This window comes from Notamacropus eugenii, chromosome 3 (assembly GCF_028372415.1).
Source record: "Notamacropus eugenii isolate mMacEug1 chromosome 3, mMacEug1.pri_v2, whole genome shotgun sequence".
NCBI classification, from domain to species: Eukaryota; Metazoa; Chordata; class Mammalia; order Diprotodontia; family Macropodidae; genus Notamacropus; species Notamacropus eugenii.
Genome location: NC_092874.1, coordinates 42,577,754 through 42,591,609, shown reverse-complemented (window position 1 = coordinate 42,591,609; position 13,856 = coordinate 42,577,754). Strand labels below are relative to the sequence as shown.

Below are 13,856 nucleotides of genomic sequence, written 5' to 3'. Positions count from 1 at the left end.
TTGGTGGGGAGTGGAGTGATCTGGAATTTTTAGTGGACCACAGCTCTCTAGGATTTAGCAATGTGAACCAGGAGTCAAAAACACTCATGTAACGGTGCCACTGTTTCCTGCTCTGAGGACTGGGCTCAGTTCTGGGCACTAAGATTTAGGAGGATATCAGTAAGCTGGAGAAAGTCCCAAAGAGGGCAACTAGAGCAGGAGAGAGAGAAAGGGAGGGGGAGAGGGAGAAGCAGAGAGGAAGAAGGGAGGGAGCGGGAACAGAAGAAGAGTGAGGAGGTGGAGAGAGAAGTGGATGGATGGATAGATTGCTAGATAGTAGACAGGTAGGTAGATGGATAGGTAGGCAGATAGACAGATACTAGAAAGAGAAATAGATAGGTAGATGATAGAAAGATACATAGATAGATGATAGATAGATAGATAGATAGATAGATAGATAGATAGATAGATAGATAGATAGATAGATAGATAAGAGCTAAGTGGAGGGAGGACCCTGAAGCCGTGAGACCCCTGCTCCCTCGGTCCCTCCTATGACGGGCGTCGGTCCTAGGCGCCTGGGCGGATAGGGGCCTCCCCGGGAGTGGCAGCCCACCAATCCGAGGGAGACACGGCTCCCATAGAGGAGTTGTGAGCCCACGGGATTGGTCGGGTGGGCTGGATCCAATCGGGTGGTAGGCCTCGCCCTCGGGGCGGGTTAGGATGGCAGCCCGGAAGAACCTCCCTATATAAGACAACGCCCTGAACTGCTCGTGGGACTCCTCCATGCAATAAAGCTATGAACCTCCTGCGCATTGCCTGATTATTGCCTGCCGCCGTGTCCCCCGGGGTAGGTCCGGAGACGTCCGAAGCGGTGCCCACCGAAGGGAGATTCTCACTTGAAGGTCCCGGGGACAGACCCGGGACAGCTGGCGCCTGGACAGGGACTGCAGCCCCCGCCGAGTGAGGTGAGTATAACCCTACCCAGTTAAGGGTAGAAGAGTCAGGCAACCTAGATAGTCGGGGCTATCTAGAGGAAACATGGGCTCTCAGATTTCCAAGGGAATGGAACCGGAGGATGCAGGAGTTCTCGCCTGCCAAGTGTACAAGATATGTAAGCAGGTGGGAATAAAAATACACATAAAGGATTGTAGACAGTGGGTGCAGAAAATTCTAGCAGTCTCCCCGTGGTTGGCTCACACAGGCTTGGATCATGATAAGTGGAGGGTAGTAGGACAGCAGATGGCTTCCTACCAAAAAGAGGATCCTCAATTCCTGAGCTCCAGAGATTTTGTTATATATGCCACGGTTAGCTCTGCACTCCAGCCTTCACCTCCTCCTTTAGAACAAGCCATAAGTACACAGACTGGCCCCTCTCTATGCGGGTCCGAGGCGGGGGAGAAGGAGCCCCCTTGGGGGGAGGAGGGTGCGCTACCGCTCCCGCTCTACCCCTGGGAGGACATGAGACATTGTAGCGCTGCCCCCCCAAAAGAGACAGATAAGGAGCAATTAGCACCTTGGAATGCTCCTGTGTTTGTTATAAAGAAAAAATCAGTAAAGTTCAGGTTCCTTACAGATGTTAATCAAGCATTTGTAAGCTCCTGGCAGCTGCTATACCAAAGTAACCAGCCACTATGCATTCTTATCAATTTTACCTTAAAGGCGATCCACGCTAAACAAAGAAGGGGAGATAGAGATCGCCTAATACAATCAGAGCTAAGATCAAGAGGCCTAATACAATCAGAGCTAAGATCAAGAGGCCTAATACAATCAGAGCTAAGATCAAGAGGCCTAATACAATCAGAGCTAAGATCAAGAGGCCTAATACAATCAGAGCTAAGATCAAGAGGCCTAATACAATCAGAGCTAAGATCAAGAGGCCTAATACAATCAGAGCTTGATACAGCTGTCTCAAAAAGCGCACATACTACTCCAGCTATGAGACATTTTGTGACTTTTCCAAGACAACCCCGCAAGGAAAGTAATACCCAGGCTGGATATAAAGACACATGGGCCATGGTAAAGGATATGGCCTCAGGGAAATGGAAAGGTCCGTATAAGATACTAATATGGGGTCCAGGGTATGTTTGTGTCTCCATAGGAAAAGGTCATGCGTGGATTCCCATTAGAAGGATCCGTAAGTGGGAACCGATGTCGGAGAGCCCGGAGACCCCGGAGAAGGATCATACACCACCTGAGCCTGCTGCTGACAGCTTTAACCTTGCTGCCCAGAGAGGAAGCAGCCCTCATCACAACCGCAGACACTGCTGCTGACAGCTTCAATCTAGCTTTCTACCCAGTGGAAAGATCCCCTACTCCCCTCTACCCCCCTGCGTGCCTACACCCAATATGTTCATTGGTATGCAAGTTTGTTCCACAGGGCATGCAGTAATGGGACAGCAGTGGAACGACACCCAGCAGATCTACTTCATGGATGGAGCGCCAGGACGGTATTATGCAGCTCCAGTGCCCCACGTCCTGGCGAGAAATGGGAGCGTAATCATCCAAAGCCATCTCTGGAAAATGGCAGCGGCCTTTGGAAACATCACCCACATGACAGACAATAGTGGGCCGCTGACGGACAATGACACCATCCGCTCCCAATGGTGGGACCTCATCATGAAGAAAGGATTTACCTGCCACGAGGGTCAGGTCTCTGGACACTGCAATCGTTTCTCCCTTGCAGTCCAGACCCTGAAAAGGACTGATATGTTTCTAATCTGTAGGGAAGGGAACATTACTCAGACAGGGGGCAAATACAATGTATCCTGCTCCAATGGGACCCTCTCTAACACCTTGACGCCCAATGATGTACATTCCAATACCACCTTTGTCATACTTCTATCCATTCCCCCAGTTACCTTTCTCCCTGTTGGGTCCGATGAGGCATTTGCCGACTCTGATTTCCTTAGGGCTGTGATGGTCAGGGAGAAGAGGGGCTTGGAAATATCCGCCATAGATATGGTAGGGTTAGTGGCTAGCCTTTTAGAGCAGGTGGAAATCTCTGCCATGCAGCGGCAGGTCCACATGATGGCTGCCGACCTGTCAGATTTCATGGCAACGTCCGCTCGGGCATGGGCACTGCAACAGCAAATTAACAGGCGGGTAGCCCTAGAGCTCAGTGCGCTGACTGATGCTGTACAGGCGATCTCGACACTCCTCCGAGTAAACGCCATATTGGAGGGACTCCCATGTCACGTCGGGCTGGCACGGCCCCTGTGCATGACGGCGCTCAGACTGAACGCCAGCCAGGAGCTGGACGATGCGATCCGGCGATTGCAGGACCACAGAAATCTAGAGGTCTATATAGAGCACCTAGATGACATTGTAAGACAGATTAGGAATGTAACTGAGATATATAAGAGGGACTTGGAGAAACAACATGGGACATTTCCTGACTGGATTTCCAGATTAGATTTTACCACATTTCTGCATACCATTGGGGTTGCTGCTGGAATGGTTGTGATAGTAATACTCTTGTGTGTGCTGCTTCCCTGCCTTATTTCTTGCACGATAAAACTTTGGAAGAGGGTCCTAGAGCAGGTAAAGGCGGATGTCCTTATAATAAAACAAAAAGGGGGAGTTGACGGGGGTCGGTCCTAGGCGCCTGGGCGGATAGGGGCCTCCCCGGGAGTGGCAGCCCACCAATCCGAGGGAGACACGGCTCCCATAGAGGAGTTGTGAGCCCACGGGATTGGTCGGGTGGGCTGGATCCAATCGGGTGGTAGGCCTCGCCCTCGGGGCGGGTTAGGATGGCAGCCCGGAAGAACCTCCCTATATAAGACAACGCCCTGAACTGCTCGTGGGACTCCTCCATGCAATAAAGCTATGAACCTCCTGCGCATTGCCTGATTATTGCCTGCCGCCGTGTCCCCCGGGGTAGGTCCGGAGACGTCCGAAGCGGTGCCCACCGAAGGGAGATTCTCACTCGAAGGTCCCGGGGACAGACCCGGGACACTCCTATATGACTAACAGCACAGGTCTGCAGCTTCACTCCAGCATCAGGTGCCTCCTCTGATAGCTGGTGTGAGGGATACATGGATGGACTGGATGGAAGTTAAGTATAACCTCTAGAATCTTACAAGGATCTTAGCTGAGGAAAAATGACCAAGACACTAACTAAGCAAATGGAAATGATCTAAAAGAACACAATATTAAGTGCTCTAGATTGTGTGGTATAGATCATAAAGCTATTGGAAGGAAGGGAGGAAATAAGCATTCATTAAACACCTGCTGCTTGTGCAAGGCACTGCTAAATGCTTTACAAATATCTCAGATGATCCTCACAAAAAATCCTGGGAGGGAGGTGCTGTTATTATCCCTAGTTGGGGATACAGTTGGGGAATCTGAGGTAGATTAAGTCTAGGGTATCTGTCTGATGCTTCTTGACTTCATTCAGATCCCACACTCTAACCACTGTACCACCTGGCTAATCCAGTAGAGGGACACGTTTATCTACATGCTCCATCTTTTATTATTATTTTTATAGAACTGCAAACTCATTAGCTTCCTCAGATCCAAGCTGGTTAGGAGAAAGGCAGGTGGAGGGGAGGGGAGGGGAGGGAGGGTGGATCTAGACGGGCTATCCCAGATGTTTTGCACTGAGGCTGATGTTTAGTGGCTCAGTGTCTATCAGCCAAAGCCTGAAAGGGGCTTTGAGGCTCAGCAAGGAGTCGTGGTCATGCTGAAGTCTCTCTCATCTACCCTTCACCACTGTGAAGCAGACTGTGGCCAGGGTGCTTATCCCCATTGTACAGAGTTGACTTTACAATCCCCATTATACAGAGAAGACTCAGCTGCTCTGGGTGGCAGGTAAAGGGGTCAGGCCTGGACGTCAGGTGGTGAAAAGAGAAGGACGTCGGGCCCCTTCACCTGTGGGCCCTGGTTTCTTCAGTTGTAAAAGGTGGACCTTGGACTCTAGGTTCATTTCTAAAAATCTCATGCCTGCCTGACTCCTAATTAATTCACTGCACTGGCCTAGCATCAGGAGGGGGGAAAGACATGGATACAGGGGTGACCGGCCATCTAATCCAACCTCATCCTTTTATGAAGGAAGAAGGAGTCTGGAGGAGGGTCCTAGGCATCCCATGGTCACACAGGCAGTAAAGGGAGAACTACTAGACTGGAACCCAGATTTTCCTCCCCCACAAAGCTGTGGTTTCCCTCCACTCTGCCAAAGGGCAGAAGCAAATTAAAAGTCAACTGTGAGGAGGGAGTCACTTAACCCTGTTGGCCTCAGTTTCCTCATCTGTAAAATGGAGAAGGAAAATAACAAATCACTCCAGTATCTTTGCTGAGAAAACCCCAAAAGGGAGAAGGCAGGACTGACCATCATCAAAGTGGGGTTTGCAAAGCACGGAGAGAATGCTCAGCACGGTTTAACAGACAAATTATTATTTTTAAGAGCTGGAGCTGGAAAGGACCTACTGAGCTCCTCAAGTTCTTTCACAGGAGGCCACCTCCAGCCCCTCTTAATTCTGCAGCCTGCCCAATCTAAACTGTGCAGAGCCTGCTGGTCTCCCCATTAGAGAGTGAACCCCTGGGGGGCAAGGTCTGTCTTTTGCCTCTTTTTATATTCCCAGCACTTAGCACATAGTAGGTTGTTTAATAAATGCTTATTGATTGATGAATGCAGCCTGCCCCCCCCCCCCCCCCCAACCTGCTGTAGAAAGTAAGCGCCTTGAGGGCAGCCTGTCTTTCGCTTCACACCCGTGCCTGGCTGCCTGGCTTAATAAATGCCGCCTGAGGAACAGATCATGCGTCCAAGGGTGCTCCTTGGGGCCAGGTACTGGCCCATCCCAGTCTCGGTATTCTAGTGGAATGAGTGGATGAACGAATGAATGAACGAATGAATGGCGTGAGTGGATGAACGAATGAATGAACGAATGAATGGCGTGAGTGGATGAATGAGTGAACGAATGAATGAACGAACGAATGAATGGAGTGAGCGGATGAATGAATGAATGACTGAGCGCAGCACGCCTTCCGGAAGCAGGGCCTGGGTCTCTTTCCGGCTACCGCAAAGGGCTGCAATTGACAAGCCCCTGACCACGCCCACGCCCCGGGCAGGGCCCCAAGGGCGCGCAGGCGGGCGGACTCCGAGTCCTCGATCCTAGGATCAAGTTGAACGTTACTCCCTTTCCCTGGGACTCGGAGATGGCAAGTTCTCTCCTCTAAAAATGTCCACTGAAAAAAATCCGCGCCGAGCCAGCTAGGAGTCGAACCTAGAATCTTCTGATCCGTAGTCAGACGCGTTATCCATTGCGCCACTGGCCCTGCACATGCACGACGCCTCGCAGCGGCTCCTTATCAGACTGCACGCCTCCGCGTCACGCTCCAACCGGCGGCCAGGCTTCCCGCTAAAGCACCGCCCCCTCCGCCAGCCTCGGCTTCCCTTCGCCTGAGAGCACGTAACCAATCCTCGCCGCGCGTGCGGCTTGCGTCACTCCGCTCTTTGGCGCGGCTAGCTCCTCCCTTTCTCTCCCGCCCCCGCCCCCGAATCTCTTCGCGTTTTGAGATTCTTGCTAAGTTTGTCCCGGTCCGCGCCCCGTCCTCGGCTGGGATAGGCGGGTCGGGGGTGGGGCTGAGGAGTGGTTCAGGGAGCCGGGCTGGGAGCTGCGGCGGCCGCTTCCGAGGGTGACGGGTAGGACCCCCGAGAGCCGAGCGGCGGCGGAGCAGGATGGCGGCGGTGGCCTACGAGACTCTGCAGCTGTGAGTAGCTCCGGGCTTCCGGGAGCGGGGCGGCACCGCGGCAGTTGGCAGGGTCGGGCCGCCCTCCCTCATTGGCCGGCGGTCGGTCCGGGCCCGCTCTCGCAGCCTTCTCCTTCGCTTCCTAGTCGCGGGACGTGCCTGCCCGGGCCGGGACGGAGGCCGGGGTCGAACCGGGCTAGATCGGGCCGGACCGGACGGGCACGGGCCGTGCCGTCTCCTCTCCGAGGACTCCCCCTGGACGGCGGGTGCCCCAGGGGCCGGCCCTGATCCCCGCCCCCGCCCCTTCGGGGGCCGAGGGGCTCACACCTATCCCGGGACCGCGGCCGAGCAGGCCCCGGGGCCCGAGGGAGGGAGTGCCCTGTCCGGCGAGGGCCGCGAACGGGGCCGCGCTGGAGCGTGTCCTTGTGCGGGCCGGGGCTGTGCTGTCATTGGGCCGGCCCTTCCTCCCCTCCCCTCCCCCGTCGTCTCTACTCTCTTCCTAATTTCTTTCCTCTCGACCTTTCCCTCCCTCCAGGCGCCGCTTTCTTCCCTTTCTCTTTTTCCTTCTTCCTTTCTCTTCCAGTTCTTTTCTCCTTCTCTTTCCTTCTCCTCCATCCCACTTCTCTTTCTTTTTTATTTCTTTCTGCTTTTCCTTTTTCTGCATCATCCCAGAGGAAGGAGAAGTGGCTTTTGATTCTTCTGCCTCATCTGCAAACGGCCCCTTAAAAAGCGGCCCCCGCCGCCGGGGGCCCCCCGGGACTTGGGAACGTCTTCTTTCTAAAATGCGCCGCTGGTGAGGGTGCGAGGCTTCTCGGGGTCCCACCCCCCGGTGGCAGGCGGGCAGGAAGGCAGGCAGCTCCCGGGGCCTGAGCTGGCACTCGGGGGAAACCGAGGCAAGGGCACACCTGGCGCTCCGTGGCCTCCTGGTGCCCCAGGGCCGCCCTCTGCCCAGCGCTGCCGGCTTGTTACCGAGGTCACCCTCTGCTGTGTCCGGGGCTTCCTCAGCTCTGGCTTCCTCTCGGTCCTTTGTCCCGGGGGTTCTGACACTTTTATCTTAGGTTTTTATTGCGCCTACGGGACAAGGCACATGGATGATCTCTGGGGAGAAAACGGAAAAGTCCTTCTGGGCTCCTTGGCTTTGCAAAACTTCGCGGCCTGCCCCCCCAAACTCCAGGAGCGGACCCACGCTGAGGCTCCTCCTCGCCTATCTGTCAAGTGTTCTTAGTCGCCTCTAGGACGCTTGGAAGTGTCTCAGCCACGCCGATGGGGGCCGGGTGCCAGCAGGGGTGCCAGCAGGGGTGCCAGGGGGGCTGTTGTCACGTGTCGGGGATCAGGTGCCCCTGCGGTCTGGGTCAGCAGCGCGGGGAGAGCCCCTCAGCACGGTCCGATCCAGGGGAAGTTGGCTGAAAAACAGCAGGGGGTGTACGGCGTCTTGTGCAGCGCTGGCTGGGATGTGGACGCCGGGGTCTAGGGTCTTTAGACTGACCGTTCCTTTTTTCCTTCCACCCTGGCTGCTTACCTACTTCCTGATGTGAAAGGCGAGCCCTTTGCCGGTTGAATGAGTTCGTTTATTCCCTGTCTAGGACATTGCGCGTAGGGAATGGGTCCTTGCTGCGGCCGGTGATCCCTGTCATCCGATGCCGCCCCTCAGAAGTATCGAAGCCTCGTCACATTCAGCACTAAATTACGTCATCATCGGGTGGCATTGATTTAAAAAAGGTGGAGAGACTGTTAAATGCAGTTGTTTTCAATAAGTTTTATCCGTAGTTTAAATGTTCGGCATCAGGGAGAGGAGTGAAAAAGGACCAGAGTGTTTGACCCTGAAGTGACCGAAGCTGCTTCTTTGGCCATTGTTGGGGGTTTGTTTTTTCTTTTTTTGTCAGAGTAGACCATAAATATTGTTTGTAAGAAATAAGCCCCATACTCAACAAAAGCCATTCTCTGTTTTATCTATTTTATCAACTGAAGTTCTTTCTAAATTTTTTTTCTCTGCTTAATAGGTTACCCTCTAATCCCCCTCCAACCCCTTAACTACATTACTGTGTTTACTTTATGGGCAAGTTTTTCTTCATCAAACCACTTTGACCATTAGGTCCTCTTCTTTTTTCACTTTGCCCATAATGCCTTCTTTCATAGTCTCTCTGGAAGTACAGTATTAATCTTCCCTTATGGAGTGAGGCATCCTAGAAGTAAAACTGGCTCTCTGAACCATAAATAGCCAGTGGAATTGGAGCTCAAACATGGTGGTTTGCAAAAATAAGTGTTTATACATCTAGGAGATTATATTAATCTAAAATATCTAAAAATCTGAATTTACAAAGTGGATAATTTAAAGGATAATTTTTATTTTTAAAAACATCACTATTGGTTTTGTTTAATTATCAAGCTAGTTAGCATTGTAAGTAACACTCTGTTTATAGAAATCTTGTTTACTTATAAATTCTTCCTAGAACTGTATGGGTAAAAAGTGAAATGTCCCCAAACTAGCAAAAGCAGATCTTAGGAAGTATTTCCTGTGGAAACCTTTTCTTAAAGAACTTTTGTTGAAATAATCACATGTCAAATGAGATAAGAAGTCAAGCTCTTTGCCATCCTGAAAGAACTGTTTAACTACCTGCCATAATAATAATGATGATAGTCACCATAAGCATAATACTCAGAACTGAATTTCCCATCTTTCTTACACCGGATACAAATCTTCCTCTGGTCTGAACCTGTGTCCTCCTGGCTGTTCTCTTTAAAAATGAACCTTGAAGTTAGTCTCATCTACTTCTTTCATCTTTATTGTTCTTGTTCAGTTCTGTCTGATGCCTTCTGGGGTTTTTCTTTGGAGAGATAATGCAGTGGTTTGTCATTTCCTTCTCCAGCTCATTTGATTGATGAGGAAACTGAGGCAAACAGGGTGAAGTGACTTGTCCAGGGTCACACAACCAGTAAGTTTCTTAAGTGGGATTTGAACTGAGGAAGAGGAGTCTTCCCAGCTCTCTATGCAGTATGGTGCCACCTTCCTGCTCATATTTACAAATGAGGAAACTGAGGCCCAGAGATTGAAGTGACTTGACCAAATTCATGCAGTTAGGTAGGTAGTGGCAGAACCGGGCTGGGCCTCACATCCAGGTCTCCTGATTTTTTAGCCTAGTTCTCTTTCCATTCCACAGTGTATCCTGTTTCCAGATTTCTGGTCAATCACCTTCTTCATTGCCCCTTCTCTACACAGTAGCTTTCTGACTGGTCTTCTAATCTGTCACTTTTCCCTGACTTTCTCATCACATTCACTGATTTTTTATCTTTTTTTCTTTCCTCTGTAAATCTTTAAGTGACTTCACTGCACATCAATGGAAACTCAAGCTCTTGCTTCACATTAAGAGTTCTCCACAGTCTGCCTTCTTCTGCCTCTCTGTAACTTTAAAAACCTTGAATCTCTGATTTCATCAGTGTAAGGGTCTCATTATGTGCACGGCGGCGCTTGATGTTGACTGATCTAACTGGTGGGGAGTTTTCCTTTCCCAATGCAGAGCTGTATCTCCTCTGCCACTTACGGGTATGGAGAGCTGCTAGGGGCTCTGAGGAGGTTAGGGTCACCCAGTAGGTGTCAGATGCAAGGCCAGCTCTCTTTCTACTCTGCAGTGCTCCTTCTCACTAGTCTTAGCTTCTCCTCACAACCCTGCCTCTATGGCCAGATTAGTCTCTCCATTGTACCTCTAGTGGGATGTGTTCCTTCTGGACTACCAGTCTTTGCTCAGGTCATTCTCTTGTACAAGAACTGTCTTTCCCTCTCCTGTCCAAATCCTTCCCATCTTTTAAAGCCTAGGCTCATCCAAGAGACCTTGTAAAGATAAGCCCACATTGATTTTGAGCTGATTACTTTGCCACTAACATCATTCACAAATTTTTTATATATACATATATGTCACTTCACCCTGTTTGCCTCAGTTTCCTTATCTGTCAAATGAGCTGGAGAAGGAAATGACAAACCACTGCAGTATCTCTCCAGAGAAAAACCCCAGAAGGCATCAGACAGAACTGAACAAGAAACTTCAAGGTCCATTTTATATGTACATATATATGTATATGTACACATATATACACATTTTGTCATGTGTATATATAACAACGTGAGACTACTGAAAAGGCTCAGTGCCAGTAGCCCCTGGAACCACAAGGAATCTTCCTGTCCCCTTTCCTCAGCGCTGTCAAGGCTGGCCCGTGGAAGGACCAGTGCCAGCAGCACCCCCGTATCCTGAGTCTCCTTCTCTGTGGGATATCGCCTGGTAACAAAAAGAACGGTTGACACAGTGACTTCATCTGTCTATATGCCATTGCACATCCTGTCCCCTCACTTCTTAGATAAAGGAAGGATGTGTTTCTTCATTTAGCCTTTGGCACCAGGATTGGTCACTGTTTTTAACCTGGTTTCAGGTGCTTTTAGAATTGTTTCTACATTATTGTAGTCATGTATTTTATTCTCCTGATTCAATGAATTGACCTCGTGTTTCTCTGAACTCCTCTTACTTATTATTCCTTAGATATTCTGCATTTTGTTTAGTCCCTCCTCAAGCACTGTGTGTCCCAGTTTGTTTCTACCACAAATAGTGCTGTCATGAATCTGTTGCAGCCGTTCTTCCTGTCTTTGACCTCTTGAGATACCTATTTAGTGGTGAGATTTTAAGTGAAAGGGTATGAACACTGGTAACTTTTCACATACTCAAAAATTTCACAGCCAGTAATTATCTTCTTCCAACACATCCTCTTACATTGACTGTTTCTGACTTTTATCCTCCATGCCAACTCAAGCAGTTTGAGGGGAAACTTCTGTGATAGTGGCATTGGCACTTTTCTTATTAGGAGTTGGAAGCATTTTTTCATGTGATTGTTTATTATATAGAATTCATAATTGAGACATTTATTCAGCTCTTTATGTAAGACTTTTGAGTAAACTTTTCTCATTAAGTTTTTTTTGTGTGACACATAAAAGTGCAATATGTAAAACTAGATACAGGTAACGAATGAGATAGAATCCTCATAGCTTTGCTGAATTGTGAAGACAGTTGTCACGGGGCTGCCTGAAATAAATGTGAATATAACTGCACAGCAAAAGATATCTATTTTGAGGTTGATGCTATTACTAATTATGAGAAGCATGTCCTACATAAAAATAATGCTCAGAGTTTGGATTGAAATGAAATGGCTTTTCTCAAGGATTAGCAATTAGCAGCTAAAAGGAGGCATGGTGTAGTAGAATAAGAATTGGATTTGGAACAAGAGGTTCTGGATTCAAATTCTGACCCTCTTTTATTTGTTTGTATCCTTGAGTAAGTCATTTCTGTGGGCCTCAGTTTCCTCATCTGTAAAATGAAGGGATTGGAAATTTGTTTGCTATTGTGGAGCAACTTGCAAAATGGGCCAGAATTATTACTTCTGTTATTGGACAATAATATATTTTAGTTTCTTTAATATCCTGAAATGTTTTACCATAGTATCATTTTTTTTATTCCTTATGAGTTTTTGGACCATTTCTGGACAGTGACTCTCAAAAGCAAAGCAAAATAATTTAATCTTTAGTTCCATTTGAAGATAATCAGAGGTAGTCACTCCCCACAGAGAAAGGGCCCATAATCTCTACTAGCTGCCAACCAACTACCACCCACAGGGTAGGCAAGTCAGCCTAGGAGGGCACTTGCAGGAAGGGAAAGGAAGCAGTATGTGCCAAGCAGGTCAAACTACCACCACCACCAACGATGGAGGCATCTCTAGGGGCTCTGGGCCCAAGAGCCTTGAGAATAGCAGTGTTCCCAGCCCAGTGCCTCCAGCCATTATCCTGTGGAGTAGTCTCCATGAAGATACTTCTTTAGGTGCTGCAGTTAACGGCTCCTGGAGATCCAGAAAGGAAAGTTCTTGCCGCCAAAGTCCTTGGTACTGTCAGTGGTTCAGTATCAGAAAGTGATAGGATTTTATCAGTGGAAATTACGTTGAAGGAAAGTCATTAACATCTGTTTTGCTGCTGCCCCCTAGGGACTATTGGATCTTTCCATCTGACTTGAAGCCGAAACGTAGAATATGAGCTCCTTGAAAGCAGGGGCTGTCTTACTCTTCTGTTTGTATTCCCAGTGTTTACCACACTGCTTTAAAGTAGTAAGCACCGAATAAATTCTTTGTTCATTCATTCAAAATGCTTTTCTAAAGATCAGTATAGGAAAGTCGTTAATTGTATAAGTGAAGGGCAGTTAGGGGGTGCACCTGGCCTGAAATCAGAAAGACCTGAGTTCAAATCCAGCTTCAGACACTTACTAGCTGTGTGACCCTGGCAAGTCACTTAATCTTGTTTGCCTCAATTTCCTCATCTGTCAAATGAGCTGGAGAAGAAAATGATGAACTACTCCAGTGCCAAAAAAACACCAAATGTAGCCACGAAGAGTTGGACATGAAACAACAACCTATAAGTGATTTTATAGTATTTTGAAATTAATTCATAACAAAAATTCCTCAATAGAAGCTAGAATTCTGAATTGGTTTTTGAAGGAAACATCATGACATTCTATTAAGTTTAGACAGTTAGTACTTGGTAACTAATGCCGTTGTTTGTTTCAACCAGATATGGGAAAAATATTTCCCACTCAGTTCATGTAATAGCCAGATAACTCTTATCATAATGAAGAAATTCCAGGGGTAAAAAGTCAGGCTTTATTATGCTTAAGCACAAGTTCAGGACTCAGAAAAATAATACCAAATCAATATTGGGGTTTGGAAAAACTTATAGAGAAAAATTATGGCAGACGAAATCATTTTTGACAGATAGCACTCTTAATGACCTCTTTTATAGAGAAGAATTATGGCAGAAAAAGAAATCATTTTTGACATGTAGCAATTTTTATGGCCTCTTTATGACTTCTAAGTTCACACAGGCTTAGTCCAACAGAATTACAAATTTATGCTTCCTCAAATGTCATTAAAGTTAAACAAACGGAATTGGACCTATTTAGTTATTAACAAATTGAGTTATAGATTTAAACACTGAGTTCGCAAAAATCTATACATTTAAAGAATTCACAGTAAGCTAACAGAGAGGGAGATTTATATGCCACAAAAATAACTGAAGAGTCGGATACAGGGAAATCCTTTCACAAATAAAATAGCTTAATTCTCTTCTTGAAAGGTTTAAAAATTTTTTTAGATGCCATATTCCCTTCTTC

General features: G+C 48.2%; 1 protein-coding gene and 1 non-coding gene across 3 annotated transcripts in view; one reads left to right on the top strand and one right to left on the bottom strand.

Moving 5' to 3' along the window:
• Positions 1–6,179: 6,179 nt before the first annotated feature.
• On the bottom strand, positions 6,180–6,252 carry TRNAR-ACG (transfer RNA arginine (anticodon ACG)). The gene has a single exon. It is a non-coding gene; the product is annotated as a tRNA-Arg (tRNA).
• Positions 6,253–6,513: 261 nt separating this feature from the next.
• Positions 6,514–13,856, top strand: part of SACM1L (SAC1 like phosphatidylinositide phosphatase) — a 59,277-nt gene continuing 51,934 nt past the window's right edge. For both annotated transcript variants that reach the window (XM_072651388.1, XM_072651389.1), the window contains exon 1: positions 6,514–6,687. In XM_072651388.1, coding sequence (XP_072507489.1) covers positions 6,656–6,687 — 32 coding nt within the window. In that variant the 5' untranslated portion in view covers positions 6,514–6,655. The remainder of the gene's footprint in view (positions 6,688–13,856) is intronic.